We start from the raw sequence: 18119 nt of genomic DNA, 5'->3' as shown, positions 1-18119 counted from the left end.
TAAGCTGATTCTGTCTGTCCGAGACCACACTGGCTGCTGGAGGAGAGGAAGAAACCCCCAGAGTCCTAGAGGAGAACGGCGACAAGTTGGCTGGGGGTCGAGCATTTGCCCTGGGTTACCTGAGATGGACGGACATCCCCGCAGCTAACTGAAGATCTGAGCTCTGTTTGTACAATGCCAGCACGGACCTCTGGGCAGCGACTGAATTTTTAGCGCTCATTTCCAGCTCCCTGAACTTTTATACTTCACTTAGCCAGGACAGGAGTAAGCCAGCTGGGTGACCAAAGAAAACAGATTACTGGAAATGGTTATAAAAACTTCTATACACTGGGCCTCCCAGAGGAAAACAAGGAAGGTTCTAGAATATTAAACAGGAAAGGACCTGATCAGATGCCAGGCCATAAATCTAAGTGTCGAGCAAGGCAGTGTGGTGCACCGATCAAGGATTTAAGCCTGGAGATAGACTGCTTTGTGTCCAGTTCCCGGCTTGCCCTTTCCTGAGGAGCGTAACTACTTACTTCCTCTGCCTTCGGCTTTCACATCTGTAAAATGTGAATCATCATACCTGCCTTACAGAAATGTGGTATCAGATGCGAGGTGAAAGCTGAGGGTAGCCCCTTCTGTGCAGAGATACTAGGGAAGGAGCAGCAGTGTTAAGACTTGTGCCCTCACGGGGAGAATCTGCTCGATCGTAGGAAAGTCAGTGCTTGCCTGTGATGAGGTTTTTGGGGCGATAGCGGGGTGCGTGGGGTCCGGAGCCGACGACCAAGAAAGAATTCTTGAAGACATCTTTAGTGCAAAAAGGTGATTTTATTGAAGCACAGGGACAGGACCCGTGGGCAGGAAGAGCTGCCCTGGGACCATAAGGAGAGACTGGCTTCTATACTATGCGGTTGGGAGAGGTAAAGTCCAGGGGAAGTTTCCAGTGAGATTTTCACAAGCTAAAGAAGACTCACAGGATACTGGAGGCCTGGTTCTCTCAGGCTAGGGTTGTTATTCCCTCTAGCAAAGCATTAGCACTAAGACAGTTAGGAGTTCCTAGAAAAACAGTTTACTCTGCCGGCCTCAAGCATTTGCCAATGGGCTGCAGGTTATAAGGAAATTAAGTTCTATCCCGGTCTCCTCCTGCCTTTGTTTCCCACATCACTATGGAGGGGTGATGGAGACTTAGGTCCAGCAGGACTATGATCTCTATCAGTTAACCATTTGTTTTTTCCCTTTCCTTTGTTTTTAGGCAGTCAGGAGTGCCTGGGAAATATCACACATATCCCACCTGGGTGGGGGGCGGGGGTGGGGGGGGGCAGTGTTTGCGGCCTGTCAGCTTGCCTTAGGCTCCCTCATCACCTGTATCTTGGATTAGAAATTTCCATGAAGAAGAAACAAAAAAAAAAAAGAGAGAGACTTCCTTGATTCCAGCCTAGTGATGGATGTTTCCCTGCCTCGCATCCCAGTGATGTATCGTGCTAACGGGGGATGGAAGAGGAAAAACAAATCACGGACAATACCGAGTGGTAGAGCCCGCCTGCTCTGTCTGTCTTACTCCCGCGTCACACCAGGTTATCAGGTAGCAGATAAAGAAGAGCTATAAAGACATGGGGCTCCCCCATTTCCTTCCAGGTGAGAATTTCCCTCAGATCTTATCTCTGCCCGGCTCCGAACAGTAGGCCCTGAGACTCTAATCTTGGCTCTGCTCTGACCCTTTGAACTTGCACTAGCTCGTCCCCTGCCGGTGGACCTCAGCTTTCCCTGATGCACCTGGTCCTACTTCTAGAAGCCGCTCCCGACTCCAGCCACTCGGCCAACACCCTTGCCGAGCCGGTCCCCTCTTTCCCCAAGATGGGGCAGTCAGGCCGGGTGCCCCGACTGCTGAACCCCAAGCAGAAAGTGTTACAGGGATTCGGAGAAAGGAGAGGTTCCTGAGCAGCGTGGCAAGGGCAGCTTTTGAGGAAGGATGAGGGTCTGATCCCTCACATCGGAGTCTTGCGTGCTAGTTCAGGGCTTGGCAAATCGTGGCTCCGGAGTCAGATGCAGCTTGCCACCTATCTCTGTAAATAAAATGTTGTTGGCACACTGTCGGAGTCATTGTTTCAGTGCTACAACAGCAGAACTGTGGTGTTGCAACAGACGCTGTGTGTCCTACAGAGTCTAAAGAGTTTCCTATCGTGCCCTTTACAGAAAAGGGGTGCTGACCCCTGCCTTAGTACATCCAACTTCCCCAAGCAGTAAGTGATCTGAGGATCCCGGTCCAGTGAGATTGCTTCACCAAGACACAATAGTCCAAAACACTGGCAAAACACTCATCATGTCCCCACACCCCACGGCTATTTGCCATGCATCTTAGTGGATTAGAGGCTCCAAAAAGTCCTACGCAAAAGAACTTGTTTATTCTTTTTTTCAACTTTTTTTTTTTTTTTTTTTTTTTTTTTTTTTTTTTTTTTATTTTTGGGACAGAGAGAGACAGAGCATGAACGGGGGAGGGGCAGAGAGAGAGGGAGACACAGAATCGGAAACAGGCTCCAGGCTCCGAGCTGTCAGCACAGAGCCTGACGCGGGGCTCGAACTCACGGACCGCGAGATCGTGACCTGGCTGAAGTCGGACGCTTAACCGACTGCGCCACCCAGGCGCCCCTGAACTTGTTTATTCTTTAACCAGCATTTCCCAAACTTGTTTGATCTACCGAAGCTTTTTTTTCCCCCCTCAGAATACCTCTTAACAATCTTGAGAAGCTAGCATTCTGTGGACGCCCCTGGTAAACACCAGTTAGGTGGGGTGATCCTGCACTGAGTGATCCGGGGCAGGGGGCGGGAGGGTCTCAGTCTGTCCCCACCTCTAATAAGCCAAACGACCTTAGCTGTATTACATACCCCCCCAGGGCCCGCTTCCTTATTGGTTGAATGGGTTAATGTGGCTGCCTTATCTCTCTATCTCTTACAGGTTTTTCAGCATTCATGAAAATGGTGTGGAGCGAGCCCTGGTGGTGTCATTGATTTATTTTTAACGAGTTTTGCTTTGATACATTGTTTAGCAGTGAGGAAGTGGAGAAAGCACTAAATCAAGGTTATGAGCTCTCTTTTCTGAGCCTTCGTCTATTTCTAACTGGGTTTAAACAACTTCCTTCTCCCCTGCAAGGCTTCAGTTACCTCACCCTAGAGTGGTTAACTTCTAAGGACCTTTTAGCTCTGAAATTCTGTGATTCTGTTTGGTCAGATGTTTTCAACTTCCCTACATAACCAAAACATTGGGGTCTCTCTCACCAAACTTGAAGACTAAATCTCCATGGTTTTCTGGGGAGAGTGTCCGGGTTCAGCACCAGCTGTGAGGATGTGTTAACAAAGTGTCTCTGGTGTTGCTGACAGCCTAGGAGGCAGGACTGATCCTTCTGGAAATGTCCACTTGACAATTCTCAACTTGACATTGGAGCCTTCCTTTTCTTTCTCTTCCATTGCTCAAAGGCTGCTTTGCCCAAACGTGAAGTTCAGACAGTCGGTTAACAGATTCGGCAAAACAAAAGAGCTGATATAATGCCTGAAAGACAGTGGGACCAAGGATGGAGTGAAAGTTCCCCAATAGGCATGGGATGAAAAGGTTATAAAAGCAGAATCCACATAAAATTCCTTCTGGCCACCTTCTCTGTCTTCCACCCCCCTCCTTCCCCCCAATGGTCATTTCCCAACTTCAACAACAGTCCTTGATCTCAAGGATTCAGAAGCAGTTGAACAAGAGGAGCTTTATGAAAAAGGTGAGAATCTACTGAAAAATACCCTCCTCGCCCATGAATTTAGGAAAATCCCAGAAAATTTTGCCTAGGTCAAAAGGTCTGTGGCATGACGACAATGGGCCCAAATGTGGGGGGATGATTTGAAGAATGGGGGTTGTGCCTTTTCGTTTCTATGGAGAAAACACCTGCCTATGGAGTCCTCCGGGGGACTGGAGGGGAGTGAAGGGGGACTCAGAATACCTCGGAGGCCACTGAGCCCATGCCCTCTGGTCAGCCAGCCGTTCAGCACAAATACTTACTGGGCACCCTACTGAATTGGAAGTTCTCTGGGGACATAGTGATGTGGATCAAACACAATTACTGCCCTAAAGGAGCTTAGAATCTTCTTGAGAAGGCAAGCCTCGTGTACGTGAATATGATTAAATAAATGTGTGCAGCAGGCTGAATGCTAACAGACCTGAGAAAAGGGGATGCCTAGCAAGGAGTAGGAATGATGGCTAAGAATTCGTAGCACTTGGAAGCCTCCTCTATTTTCAAACTCCCGGAAATGGAAGTTCCACGCTCTCCTAGGTGACCTCTGCCAATGTTTAATAAATCCTTTCTTGCAGCCTCCTTTGAGTCATATACCACCTTTGGCTGTGGGAAATGCTTGACTTTCCTAGGCCCAAGGACGGCCAGCCTCTGTTTCCCCAGTCCATTTGCTTCCCTCTGTATAGGTGGAGGAAGGATGAAAAAAGGCTGAAGTCATGGCGTTTGGTCCTGGCTCTCTTTCCATGGGGACTGAATAGCTTATTGTTCCATTCCTTGGGGGCCAGGGTGCCTCTCGGGGACAGTCAGACGGGCCTGAGGAGGAGACTCGTCCCGGAATATCTTCCTCTCTACGTGGGGCAGCTGGTCTGGCTGGAGGCTCAGTTCCAGGAAATGCGTCATCTGAATCAAGGTGACCCCCGCTGTCCTTTCTGTCTCCTGAGCTGCACAGACACAGAGCATGCCGTGAGGGTACTGAGAACTGAATGCGGTTCCCTGAGTACCCCACCCCCCAACCCCTACAACCTCCTGGGAACTTCCTGACACAGATGAATTGCAACTGAGCCCTTGGATTGAAAAGGATTGGGCCAGGCCTTCGAGGTCCTGGGTGTGAGCACCTCAGCCTCTTCCACTTGGTCCCGGAACATCTCGCCCTCTCTTCATCAGAGCTAAACACCACGGAACACTCCCTTGAGGAGTACTGAAACCTAGCCGGAAGAGGCTTTTGGCTGGGCCATGAGGCAGAGGGTGCAAATGTGGTCTGCTCCCCGCACCTGGTCCCTGTGCTCCTGTTGCCTGCTGCCGGCATGGCTCATGCAGTTCCCACGCCCACCGTTGGCTTATGGCTTGCCATCCTCTGAAAGAGCTTCTCCTTCTGCCCGGGGGTGCCTTTGAGGCATAACTGATTTTCCCATTTCATTGAGAAACCAAGGCCAGGACCGGTTAAATGGCTCTGTCTAGAATTTAGCACTTTTACCAGTCCGGACCCCACCCAGTCCGGAGGGTGTCCGGTGGGAACGAGCACTCCCTCCTCGGCTCAACTCACAGGTCCTGTTTATCCGGAGCCTCCTTTGCAACAGGACGAGAGCCACAAGCGTGAGGGGGAAGAGCACCGTAGAGACAGGAGTCAGGATCCGAGAGATGTTTCTCTCTCCTGGAGAAGCCCTGGAGTGGAAGTAACAGGTGGGGATGAGAAGAGTGCAGGGGAGGGCGGGCGGGAGCTGGACAGGAGACCGAAGGCCATTCGGCCCTCGCCCCTCACTTTACAGGTGAGAAGCTGAGGTGAGGGAAGTCGGCTCCCCTTATTCCCACGGCAGGTTCGTAGCAGAGCTGGGACGGGAGCCCCCGTCTTGTCCCTACTGCACCGAGTGTGAGGCAGGTGGGGGCCACTCTGTGTCACTGTGGGAAAGAGGACTGAGTGAGAGGCAGGGAATCCACCCTGGGCATGGGGCTCTGCCCCATGGTTTCAAGGTCTTCCCCTGTGGCTTCAGCAAGTACCTCCCCTGTCTGGAGCTTTTGTTCCTCACCTTTTACAAAAAAAGTCCCAAAGTTTCCACCTAAATATTCTGTTACTCTTTTGTTTTGATCTTTGCTTGAAAACCACATGAAAATACTCAGGGTTTCTTAGCAAGGAGCCTTGAACAAGGGAGGGTCTGTGATGTTTATGGGCCTTGCCCTTTGCTGTCCTGAGGTGACAAAGGGAGAGAAGTGAGCAGGCGGAGGGGGGCGCAGAGGTCGGCCCAGGGAGGGGCATGCCTGGAGTAGGGCAGAGAGGAGGGGCTGGGAGTTTACCTCTTCATGGAATACCCCTTGCCCAGGGGCCTCCTGGGCCCAGCTGCCGGGGCCTGGCTCGGCGTTGCTTGGGGATCGCTGTGTCCAGCAGGCATGCCTAGGTCCCCTTCGGTAGCTCCCTCCTCAGACGCCACCTGTATGCTGGAGGGCCCCAGGGTCCACACGCCTGCAGCTGGGGTAGTTCTTTCAATGGAGCCCAGGGCTTGGGGCTTAGCAATGGCTGTTGCTTCTTGCAAGATTTCCTGCACCCGTTTTTCTGAGACCAGAGTTGTTGGCCTGATCCCTATGACCTTCCCAACTACATCCAGAGCTGTTCTGACCCTCTCTGCTTCTTCTTGTGGCCTATCGGCCTCAGTAGTTGTTATCTCCCTCCCTTCCTCGCTGGGCCTGCCCGAATCCCCTACCGAGCCGTTGGTGTCCCACACCCAAACACCTTCTGTCGTATTGGACATATCTCCGATGGTTGAAGCCGAACTCTCTGGAATGGGGACTGTTGTCCGGACAGAACTCTCTACCCGACTACCTGTCCCTAGAGCTGCTGCCCCAGTTGTTCCTGGGGTCTGCCTGCCCTCAGCGGAAGCTGTTGTTTTCCTGGTTCCTGGAGTCAGAGCAACTCTGTGGAATCCTGTCCCTTGTCTTTCTGTCATCCGGGAGGTTGCTGGGGTCCATCTGTTGGCCGCCGGTGTTGCTGTTCCAAGGGATGCCACGAGGAGCTCACCAGCAGCCAGAGTGGGTGGGGGGACGGCGCTGGAAAGACCTGTCAATGGCGGAAGGAGACCGCATAGGAAGGCTATCCCAGCTGCCTACAGGATTTAGCAAAAGATCCCAGGCTTAAAGTGTTTGCCCCAAGGAATGCATCCTCATTAAACAACACAGTCTTGGGTCAATATGTTGGATAAAATAAAAATAGGGGAAAACCAGGTGGAATCTCTAATCTTTTTGCAAATATTGACATTTTATGGTCCTTTCTCTCTCTCTTTTTTATGCCCACAGTCTCTATTGAGCTGTCCTGCATGCCCATACTGGCCTCTTTCCCACAGCCCACCACATACTGGTCCTCAAATAGAGCAGCCAATCTCAGCAGACGGTTAGAGTGACATTGAACAAGACAAATGCAATCCCAGGCACTGCCTCTCTCCTGGTCTTCCACTGCCTGGGCGCCCTTCCCCAGGCTCTGGGTGCCCGATTCTGGGTCCCTTCTCTGGAACCTGCCACACAGAGCATGGACCTCGAAGCTGTCAGATGTCTGCTAAGGGGCTCGGTCTCAGGAAGAGCCTCTTTTGTCCCGCATCTCTTACCTGCTCTGCTTGTCTGAACAAAGAGACATCATGCGCCTAAGAAGCCATATTATTCAATTCAACCTCTTGGAGTCCTCTCCAAAAACACATGCCACAAAATGTGGGGGGACTTGGGTGAGGCAGTCTGCATGCATTCATTTTGGAAGTGTTTCCTAACATCTACCTTCCCGAAGGTAATTTCTTTCTGAAATGAAAGCCTACTTTTTTTTTTTTAGTTTATTTATTTATTTTGAGAGAGACAGAGACAGAGCAAGCAGGGGAGGGGCAGAGGAGGAGAGAGAGAGAGAAAGAGAGAGAGTCCCAAGTAGGCTCTTCACTGCCAGTGCAGAGCCAGACATGGGGCTTCAACTCACGCAACTGTGAGATCATGACCTGGGCCGAAACCAAGAGTTGTATGCTCAACCGACTGATCCACCCAGGTGCCCCTGAAAGCCTACTTCTTAAAGTCCTTGCCCCACCCCCAGCTTTTCCTCATCGCTCCCCTCAGGTTTAAGGGCCTCTTGGACCGGACAGTCTTCTCCCACACCTTCTCCTTCCCAGCATTCCCCTCACCAGACTTGACCCACCCGCCATCAGCCTGTACCTGCAGAGACGGTCAGATTCATGCTGAAGAAGAACATGTCGTTTCTCTTCCCAATGCCACAGCGGTAGCGGCCCACATCATCCGGGGACAGCTGGGACAGCCTCACCACAAACAAGCCTCTCTGCGGGAAGTCTGCGAATGTCACGCGGCCACGGTAGCCAAGATGAGCATAGCCGGTGGTGGACACAATGGTGTGGCAGAACGACGTCAGGGGGCTGAGACGGCACCAGTACTTCCGCTCGTATACGTTGATGGCCAAGGGGGCATAATGGCACTGGATGGTGACAGTTCCCCCCGGCTCCCCAGACACCAGCCTCGGGCCCTTCAGTGCGTTTGCGTCTGCGGGCAGAGAGAGGGAAAAAAATGGTCAAAGGGAAGGGAGATTCGCGAAAGGTCACCGTGGGGAGGTACGAGCTCCAGACTCTGTCGGAATTAGGGAATAGGCCAGAAAAACACCTTCGTGAAAGTGAGGCCAGGAAGAATCAACATAGAAATGTCAGAGCTTAGCCCCTGGATCGGGAGTACCCCAAGATACGGAATGCAGCTGTATCCAGGGCCCCATGTGAGAGACAGGACTGCAGGAATACTCTTTCCAACTGTTAGCTGGCTCCTATCATGTGCAGACTTTCTCCTACGAGTCCGTCCGGGGCCTGGGTCAACATCTGACAAGAGGGCTGCAGTCTGGTTGGTGGAGTGAATACACAAGAGATAGTTCGATGGTAAGAACAGGTTAGCGTGCTTTCCCCCGAGCGGAGAGGGTGCCTGAAACACCGGTATCCCGGTCCACTTGGTGGGTACATCCCCAGACCGGTGACTGGGGATGTGTTCGCCCCCCATATTTTCCGGCAGAGGGTAAACAACCACATGCCCCCATCAACGCACAGCTGAACGGGCCTGCGAACACACCCGCTTTGGTAACAGGTGGAAATCGTGGTTGAACCGGCCCACGGCCTGTTTACTGAATGACATTAACTTGCTCTGGGGCGAGCAGAAACAAGGCTTGTCGTGTCTCTCACTGTCTCTTCACACGGCCTCTGCTGCTTGATGAATCGCAGGCATAACCTCACTCATGGTAACTCTCACGGTCTCCCTCGGATGGGGAAAAAGTCCGGCCTGGCCCAGGGCGGTAAGGTCAGTCCAGTCCCATGACTGGCTGCCGTTCCAGTCTCTTTGCTCTACTCCTTCTACTCAAAACTGGTGTTTAGGCCCATCGGGGACTGGGTACAGAGGAACAGAGGGGAAGGTGAGGCGCAGAGCTGTGCTCTGTTCGCCATGCTCTCTGGGCACACGGGCGGCCAGAGCTCTTCCTGGGACTTTTGCCTCCCAGACCCTTCCATGGCCTCTGGCTGCAGTTCCCTCCTGGCAAGAACTGTCTCTCCGACTGGCCTTTTGTGCCCCCCCCCCCCACCACCACTAAACCTATGACGGCTGGCCACCTGCCCTTCCTTTTGGGGTCACAGTCCTTTCTGGGTGGCCTTCATGGTGGAGTCCCCAGGCCAGCTCCTTTCGGCAGGTTCCAGGAAACGCCTTTGTTCTGCTGTCAGGAGAGGCTGGGACATAGGAAAAACTCGCTGAGTGTCTTCCTACAGATTCCTTCTCTGAACTTGGCTGAACGGGAGGGGGCAGCGATCCCTCCTGTCTCCCCAGGCAAGTGGAGGAGGGCACAACACATGGACATCTCTCTCCAAAGCGGCTCTCCCGGTGAGCTCTGCTGCGGGCTCACGATTCTTCAGATGGCTACGAGGCGGGCTATTGCAGGGACAACCGGCTTTATAACCGCTCTGCGCGTTCCTGCCCAGGCAGCAGAATATCTTGCTTTAGGCTGTGGGTACCTGGCGGGTATCAACTCGGTCGGTGTCTCTAGAGCCTCTGAAGACAAGTAGGTTCAGTTTAATACCCAAGTTTAATATCCTGTTGCCCGTAGTGGCCACATAATTGCAAAGCCCAGCGCTAAACGAAAATGCAGAGCCCCGTGTTGCAAAATTATTAACCCCTTGTTCACCAGGGTAATAGCAGAGCATTAAACCCAGCCCTCTTAGCTTGTCGAGCTGGCCCTGCCTGTTGCGTATGTCCGGAGGGCTAATTCTAGAAGACCCAGGGCCATAAAAGCCACGACTATATCAATATTCACAGTAGGTTTAATTACATGACGCATCACCAACTGTGCCGCTCTTAATCAGGATAAGTGGCAATTTATCATTAAGAGTCAAGAATATTCAGTTACAAACAAGGACCATCTCAGGACAACATTGGTAGTGCCCTGATAAAGTGTTCGTGCCCTAGCTTTCAGGAATTCTTGTGATCTACTTGTGGCACACACGAGATAATCTTTTGTATGTCTCTTCCACGAATCGGCAGGACGGGGCAGTCCGACCTCGCTGTAGAAAGCTGATTGAGAATCCTTAACCAGGGCCTCCTGGGTGGCTCAGCTCAGGTCATGATCTCATGGTTTGTGAGTTCAAGCCCCACATTGGGCTCGCTGCTGTCAGCACAGAGCCTGCTTTGGATTCTCTCTCTCTCTCTCTCTCTCTCTCTCTCAAAAATAAACTTTAAAAAAAAGAGTCTGTAATCAGCTCTTGCAATGAACATTTTTTTTCTTTTATTAATACCAAATTTAACTTGCCCTTAAGAACTCAGTAGATTACTGATCAGTAGCTCCTAGTTATACATAATTAAGGTATATATGTTATATTATGTATAACTTGGAATGTATTTGGTATGTATTATATGTCATTTGGATTTTTTTTATTTTTTAATGTTTTATTCTTTATTTTTGAGGGAGAGAGAGAGATAACGAGAGAGAACGCAAGCAGAGAGAGGGGCAGAGAGAGGGGGAGAGAGAATCCGAAGCAGGCTCCAGGCCTGTCAGCTGTCAGCACAGAGCCTGATGCGGGACTCAAACCCATGAACCGTGAAATCGTGACCTGAGCCGAAGTAGGATGCTTAATGGACTGAGCCATCCAGATGCCCCCATGTCATTTGGAATTTTTATTAGTCACTTATGGAAATTAAAGAAAGAGCTAGCACTTTAGATCAACGTGGTGCCCATCTGGGGCCCCTGATGCAGATTCTCTGCCCTTCAGTGGAGACAGATGCCCTGAACTCATTCACCCATCATTTCCCGGCAGTCGTCTGTGGCTATGGCTTCTCTCAGAGAGGAGCAAGTGGGGGGGGGGGGGGCTGCAGATGTGGGGCAACCATGGACCGGAGACCGACTCTGTCTGAGAGAGCACAAGAGGTTTGAGGCAGGACAGAGGGAGAGTCATTGCACCTGCGATGGATGTCTTCCCTCTCCTGCAGAGGGGTGAGAAAGGAGTGAGTGTTTCCTTGGCCCAGAGGCGGGGTGCAGAGGGCAGAGAGACGGTCCGCAGGCATCTGAGATGGGGTCTTCTCTGTGGAGGGGTCAAAGCAGAACCTGGGGCGAAGGGAGGAGATGGGCCATCAGGGGACCATCTAAGTTCACAAATGCACCCACCAAAGAAAGAGCCAGCTCTAAACTCCTGCCAGGCCAGAGAGCTCCAGGCCACCCCAGCAAGCAAGAGCTCCCTGTCTATTGCCTCTCCTCCCTTTTGCTCCTGGGACCCTGCTGGGGTCCCGAGCCCCAACTGCCAACATGGGGAGGAGGCAGAAGAGAGGAACAGAGAAGACGGCCACCGCGTCCCCCCTGCGGCGTCTTCCTGACTGTAGGCCTTGGGTAGATGATGGGGCATATCGTTGAAGGAAGATTAAAGGACCAACCAAAATATTTAACTGCACACTTAGAACTTCAAATTTAGCATTCGAGAGTGAAAGAAATTCAGTCAGAACTCTCACCTACACTAATATGTTAACATAAAAATCATGGGCCTGCCTGAGTTTTCATCTGGGGGCTTCTGTTTCTACGGAAAAATTTTAAAGGGGCTGGGGGGGAGATTAAAATAAAGAGATGGTCTGATTATAGTACAGAGTTCTTGCTCCTGTATTAGCTACCCTTGATTCATTAAAATTCTGATTTGTTTGGGGCGCCTGGGTGGCTCAGTCCGTTAAGCATCTGACTTCGGCTCAGGTCACGATCTCGCGGTTTGTGAGTTTGAGCCCTTCGTAAGGCTGTGCTGACAGCTCAGAGCCTGGAGCCTGCTTCGGATTCTGTGTCTTCCTCTCTCTCTGCCCCTTCCCCGCTTGTGATCTCTCTCTCTCTCTCTCTCAAAAATAAACGTTAAAATAAAATAAAATAAAATAAAATAAAATAAAGTAAAATAAAATGCCGACCAGAGCACATAGGGCCATTTGTCATCTGAGCCGGATCTATACCTGGCCAGGCTCACCACACCAGCCTGCCAGCACCTATTGGCAAGATTCTGTCTTTCATCCACCCGCCCTTAGCACAGAGCATACGGTCAGCCCTCCATAAATGTATGTTGACTAAATCAGTAAATGCATAGATGTAAATTTTATTGACCCATCTCGTTTCTTTGTCAACTCCAAACTGTTTCATGTAGGACAGATCTGCACCTTTAAGTCCTTAGTACTGGGCCTGGCACTGAGTGTTTTTTGAATGAGTGGGAATGAGCCCTCTGCCTGCCGTCTTTTATACACAAGCCCTGGAACCCTTATCTTGCAAATGCAGCCGACTTTCAGCCATCAACTTGAATGGAAGAGAGCAGAGATATTGGGCATAGCAAGACAGTGAATCTTCTAGAAAAGATCAAAACAGGCATACGCCCTCTCTCTTGCCTCTCCCATTCCCCCTGGGCCTAGATCTGACCACTCCCTGGATCCACTGCAGGGCCTTGGATCCCCGGAGAGAAAGCCGGGGTATGCCCAAGACTTCCGTGGGAGCCCTGAACGCCACCGAGGGCCCGCCAAAAATCTCTGCAGCCTGGAAGGCACGGGGCTCATCCCGCAAGCTCTGAGTCTGGGCTGGGTTTGGGACTCACCTTGCAACAGGCACAGCGTGAGGAAGATGGGCAATTTCCATCCTGCCCTCTGCTTGGTGACCTGCAAAAAACACTGCAGTGGACAAAGCCTGAGAGGGTGCGGAGCAGAGAGACCTGGGCCGAGCCCCTTCTCTCTCCAGGACCTCAGTTTGCTCAGCACTGCAGCTGGATGGGCTACATCCAACCAAGAGCGGGGTGGGAACTGCCCCCTCTGAGACCAGCATGACTCCATCTCTCACTCCTAAGCACGCGCGTTTGGCCTGGGTCACCACCACCAAGGCTACAACGTCCCTACCCTCGGGGTTTCTGGGTTCAGAAGAGGTGGACTCCCCCTGTAGGATCCCAGCCCCCGCGCCCGCCTGCCAGCGTGGAGCTCCGAATTTGGGGGAGCCACAGAGAGTGGAAAGACCACACACTTGAAGCTTACACCTAGCCCGGAATTGGGGGGGGGGGGGGGTGTCAGTCTCCTCTCCAAGGAAATGAGTAAATGCGTAAGGGGGTTGTTGCACAAGTGAAACTCAATTGTGTCGGAAGCGCTGGCAGTGTGCTCCATGCAGAGCAGCAACCTCCCCCCTTCCCCCTTCCCCCCTTCTATTTTGCAGAAGGAGAATTGATTCCTTCAAGGGAAGCCTTCTGTTTCACTGGGCGTGTACCTCCGGTCAGTAACAAGGAGTTAAAAATGAGCTATCGGGGGTGGAGGGGGGGGGCGCCTGGGTGGCTCAGTCGGTTGAGCCTCCGACTTGGGCTCAGGTCATGATCTTAAGGTCTGTGGGTTCGAGCCCCACATAGGGCTCTGTGCTGACAGCTCAGAGCCTGGAACCTGCTTCGGATTCCGTGTCTCCCTCTCTCTCTGACCCTCCCCCGTTCATGCTCTGTCTCTCTCTGTCTCAAAGATAAATAAACCTTAAAAAAAAAAATTAAAAATGAGCTGTCGGAAAAAGCAATTGTCTGCGTGACTGTCCTCGTCTGTCTCTTCTCCACAACGTCTAGAAAGCCCTCCCTGTCCTCCCGTCCACACTGATCTCCCTCTGCTCTGGTCTCTCTCCTGCCGGCCTGGGGTGGGACACTGCGTGTCATCTCTGCCCCCAGGCTCTGGAAGAGGATGCAGGACGGTGTAGGAGCACAGCACACAGCTATTGTGAACTGACCACTCCCGTAACAGACACCATACTGATCCCTACTCAACAGTCTTCCCTTGTCTGCTGATTATAAAGACAGAGATTGTACATTATACTTCATTTGTATTCCTCCTAGGGTTTTCAAGGATGCTTTTTGATTAATCAAAAATCTGTGCTTTGAATCTGTCTACTGCCTACAGTTCTTGGGACCTGTAAAAAAAAAAAAAAAAAAAAAAAAGCAAACTAAAGTTAGCCATCACTGTCTCCTTCCTCCTCTAATCCCTGTGTCACTAATGTTGAGGATTGGAGCAGTCAGCGGTCTGGGCCATGGGCAGGAGACGCTCACCCACCCCCTCTGGCCCAACTAGACAAAGCCATGCAAGGCCGCTGGCCAGGCTGGGGCATAGACTGAAAGAGGAGAAAAAGGAATGGGGGAGGCAAGAAGTAGGAGGCAGAGAAGAAAAGAAGGGAAGGGAAGGGAGAGTAAAGGACACGAGCATCGTAGGCTCCATGGGTTGGCCCTGGAGCTGCAAACTGTCCACCCCAGCTCGGCTCTGCCCAACCAGCCCCCCGCCAAAGCCTTGGCTTCTCTATCCAGGCAGAGCCCCGAGACTGGCTGGGGTTGGAAAAGCCCTCGGGCTTCTCATGCCTCCTCCACGATGGCCCCATCTTGGGCAATGCCATGGCAGCCATAGGCCCTCTGTGCCGTCCAGAGCTTTCTGGCTGCCTGCCCTCCCCCCAGAGGCTCTCCAGGTGTGCCTGCGCCTAATCTGTTTGTTTGATTAATGTCCACCAAGCCCAGGTTCCTAGGGCTGGTTTTCCCAACGCACTAGGTGCTGACACAGCACAGGTTGAGGTCAAAGTCTGTAGACCACACCACCCGCTTCCTCTGGAGTCCCCTGGGGCAGCAATCTCTAGGCAGGAGCAAAAGCCGCCTGGCCTCCGAGGGGCAATGAGGAAGCACAGAGTGTGAGATAAAAGGCCTCCAGGGTGCTATTAGCCTTGATCCGAGGCTGAAAAGACTATATTGGAGGAAATGTCTCCAAGTCCCCCACCCTGCCAATGACCTTCAGAAAGCCTTTCTCCAGGATACAGAGGGCCCTAACTCTGCAGCCTGGGGCTACAGGCCTTTGTTATAATGCACAACATCTTAGGGGGTGAGGGCCACATGGTGGGGGGGGCACTCTCATCCCCTGGTCCTGCCAGGAAGGACATCTATCTTATCTTCAACACAGGTTGCTCTACAACTCCCCGGATCCCTACTGGCCACCCCCTACCCAGCCCCCCACCCCCCCACCCCCCACCCCCCACCAGGCCCACTCCTCTCCTATTCCCTACCCCTGGGGCAGCTGACAAGAAAGAAATGAGCCCCTGTGGTACAGAGAGAAGTGCACAGAACCAGGACTCAGGAGCTTTTGCTTTGCCTGTGGCTGATGGAATGACCTAGAACAATGCATCCTTGTCTCCACTATAGCAGAAGAACTTTGTGGATCTCCATGTTTCCTTCTCTTTCTGACATTTGTTGGTTCTACCTTACTTAGGGCCTCAAAGGAATCTTTCACTCTGGTGGGAGGGAGAGTCGAGGGGACCAGGAGAGCCGGGAGGTGGGAGGGCAATGCTGCAGCCTGGACCCCACAGACCTTTCCTGGCCCCCTGGGAGTGAGCCTGGCCTGCTGTGGGGAGGGCCCCTGAATGCATGCTTGAGAACTGCTGCAGAAATTCACCACCCCCCACTGGGAGACAGGACCCCAGCCTGGGGTGGGGGGGTAGGCGGAGGGGGGAAGCCGCATCTCACCTGTCCTTCTCCGGGCTTAGCTGAGGCTTCTCTATCCATCTCAGCCCAGAAGTAAAATTCACCCGGACTTTTCTTTTTCTCTCTCTCTTTGAGATGCTGGTGTTTGGACACCTTCTAGCGTCTTCCCTCTAACCTTGAGACTGAGAAGGCAGCACCGGAGCGCTGGAAAGCAGCTGGGGCTATAGCCCCGGAAGACACAAGTGCGAGACGTAGTTGTGCCCCTCGCCCCTCCACACCTGCAGCGAGTCAGGGCACATTGGGCCTCGGCTTCTAGTTCTTCTAGGGGGGAGCCAGCCCTGGCTCCTTGTGGTCCTTCCTGTCACTTACTCTTGAAGAACTCTTCCAGGGGTGGTGGCATCAAAGAAAACACACGGATCTCCGATCTTCCACTTCTCATTTCCCCTCCAGTCCAGAGCCCCAGATTCTTCAGGATGCCCCAGTTTAGCTGACCCCTGTAGGGTGATGATGAGACAATCTGGGGAGGGGAGAAAATTCAGGAGAGGAATTCCCCTATGGTCTGGCTGGGCAGCTGGTGCCTTCTGCTGGCCTGACCCCTTAGGCTCCCAGGGAGAGCCAGTTCGGGTCATGGACTCCCTGCTCAACTGCATGCCTGGCAGTCGCTAATTCATGCTCCAGCCAAAGCACCGTCCAGGAAATGAGATGACCTCCACGGAAAGAGAGCACTGACACACGGGGCTCATCCCGAAGGAGGAAGGACAGCCGACAGGCTTAAACATAACCCCAACGTTTTGCTTTGGGAAATATGTCATGGGTGGGCTCTTTTCCTCGTAAGGGATGTAATGCCTACCTCTGTTGGTTCTAAAAGAAGGTCCTCACCAGGGCCCCCGGAGAGCACCCTTGTGCCAGGTAGAAAGGACACGTCTCCTTTAGAAAAATCAAGGCGGTTGACATCTTGTTGCACAATAATTAGAGGTGGCAGCTTGTTTGGCTCATGCATTCACCCTTCCACGTTGGAAGACAGTTTGGGGGTAAGAGCTGTGTCCCCGAGAGCAATAGGAGAGGACAGAAAATAATACCGTGGGATGTCTGGGGTGTGGCTGGGACAAGGTGGTCTCATGCACGTGTGTGTGCCAGATTCTGTGTGCACGGAGATGTGTGCTGCTACGGCGGGACTTGGTTAGAAGCTTCACATCTTCACCAACACCTATCGCCTCTCATATAAGTTAGAATACATCTACAGGGGAAACGGCATCCCCTTAGCCGTGGCATGCTTAAGTAGCGCACAACCCGAAACACTGTGCATGGCGGCCCTGCTTATCCCCGGAACTGAATGGTGGAAAGAGAGGGTTAATGCTTGGCCAGATTTTCCATTCCCAGCTCCTTCCGGAGCATCGTGGTTGATCACATAGACTTTGGAGTCAGACTCCTTCCAAGTTAATATACCAGCCCTACTTTTTACTAGGAAAGCGATATGGGTAAGATTACTTATCCGTTTTACCCCCTGTTTTCCTAATCTGAGAACAGGAGCTAATAGCACCTACCTCATAAATTATTTGGTGGATTAAGTGTGACAATCCATGTAATTTAACGTTCCTGGCATGTAGTAAAATATCGGTAAATGTTAGCTGATAACATTAATAGCTTAGCTTACAGCGACAGAGAGCAGGTGTCTTTGGATGATCAAACCCTCAAAAAAAGTCCTTTTTGGAGGTTTTCATCTATTCAGAGGCCTACCACTTTCTTTCTTTATTCTTTCTTTTTTTCTTTTCTCTTTTTGGCCATTTGATCATTTTGGCATCTGAAAGATTAAAAATAAGTCCATTTTTCTCAGGACATGTTTGGATCGATTTTGTATTTTTAAATAAATGTCGGGGCACCTGGGTGGCTCAGTCAGTTGAGTGTCTGACTTCAGCTCAGGTCATGATTTCGAGGCCTGTGGGTTTGAGCTCTGCCTTGGGCTCTGTGCTGACAGCTCAGGGCCTGGAGCCTGCTTCGGATTCTGTGTCTCCCTCCCTCTTTGCCTCTCCCCAGCTTGTGCTCTCTCTCTCTCTGTCTCTCTCTCTCTCAATAATAAATAAATAAACTTTAAAAAATTATTTAAAAAATCAATAAATGTTAGTCAAATCGTATTGTTTTATAAACAATGCAGTCATTTTACATCCTTAAGGATACCTTTTTCTAGTTTGTCTCCTTTTGAACACTTTGGAGACTTTTTGATTACTGAAGACATAAGCCATAATCAAGTTCAATTGGTTGTAAAGCACTAGGCCACTTTCCAGAGCACTGAACGAAAGCCAAGATGGCCTCCTGTCTGAAGGAGTATGAAAGAGAAAACTCTGCACCGGCTACTCTTAAGAATGTAAATGAATTCTTTTGTCTGACAGAAAGCCACAGGAAGTCTCTTTACATA

At 51.6% G+C, this 18119-nt stretch overlaps 1 protein-coding gene across 1 annotated transcript; it reads right to left on the bottom strand.

Moving 5' to 3' along the window:
• Window positions 1–2637: 2637 nt before the first annotated feature.
• FCAMR (Fc alpha and mu receptor) lies at window positions 2638–16170 on the bottom strand. Its single transcript, XM_060644000.3, has 7 exons — window positions 15749–16170; window positions 12836–12908; window positions 11191–11334; window positions 7920–8258; window positions 6039–6795; window positions 5293–5411; window positions 2638–4690 (listed from the first exon to the last, which is right to left on the bottom strand). The coding sequence occupies exons 1-7, from the start codon at window positions 15785–15787 to the stop codon at window positions 4509–4511; spliced, it is 1653 nt and encodes a 550-aa protein (XP_060499983.2). The 5' UTR covers window positions 15788–16170; the 3' UTR covers window positions 2638–4508.
• Between the last annotated feature and the right edge of the window lie 1949 nt (window positions 16171–18119).

This window comes from Panthera onca, chromosome F1 (genome assembly GCF_046562875.1).
Source record: "Panthera onca isolate mPanOnc1 chromosome F1, mPanOnc1 haplotype 2, whole genome shotgun sequence".
In the NCBI taxonomy this organism is placed as follows: Eukaryota; Metazoa; Chordata; class Mammalia; order Carnivora; family Felidae; genus Panthera; species Panthera onca.
This window is presented reverse-complemented; position numbering and strand designations above follow the sequence as displayed.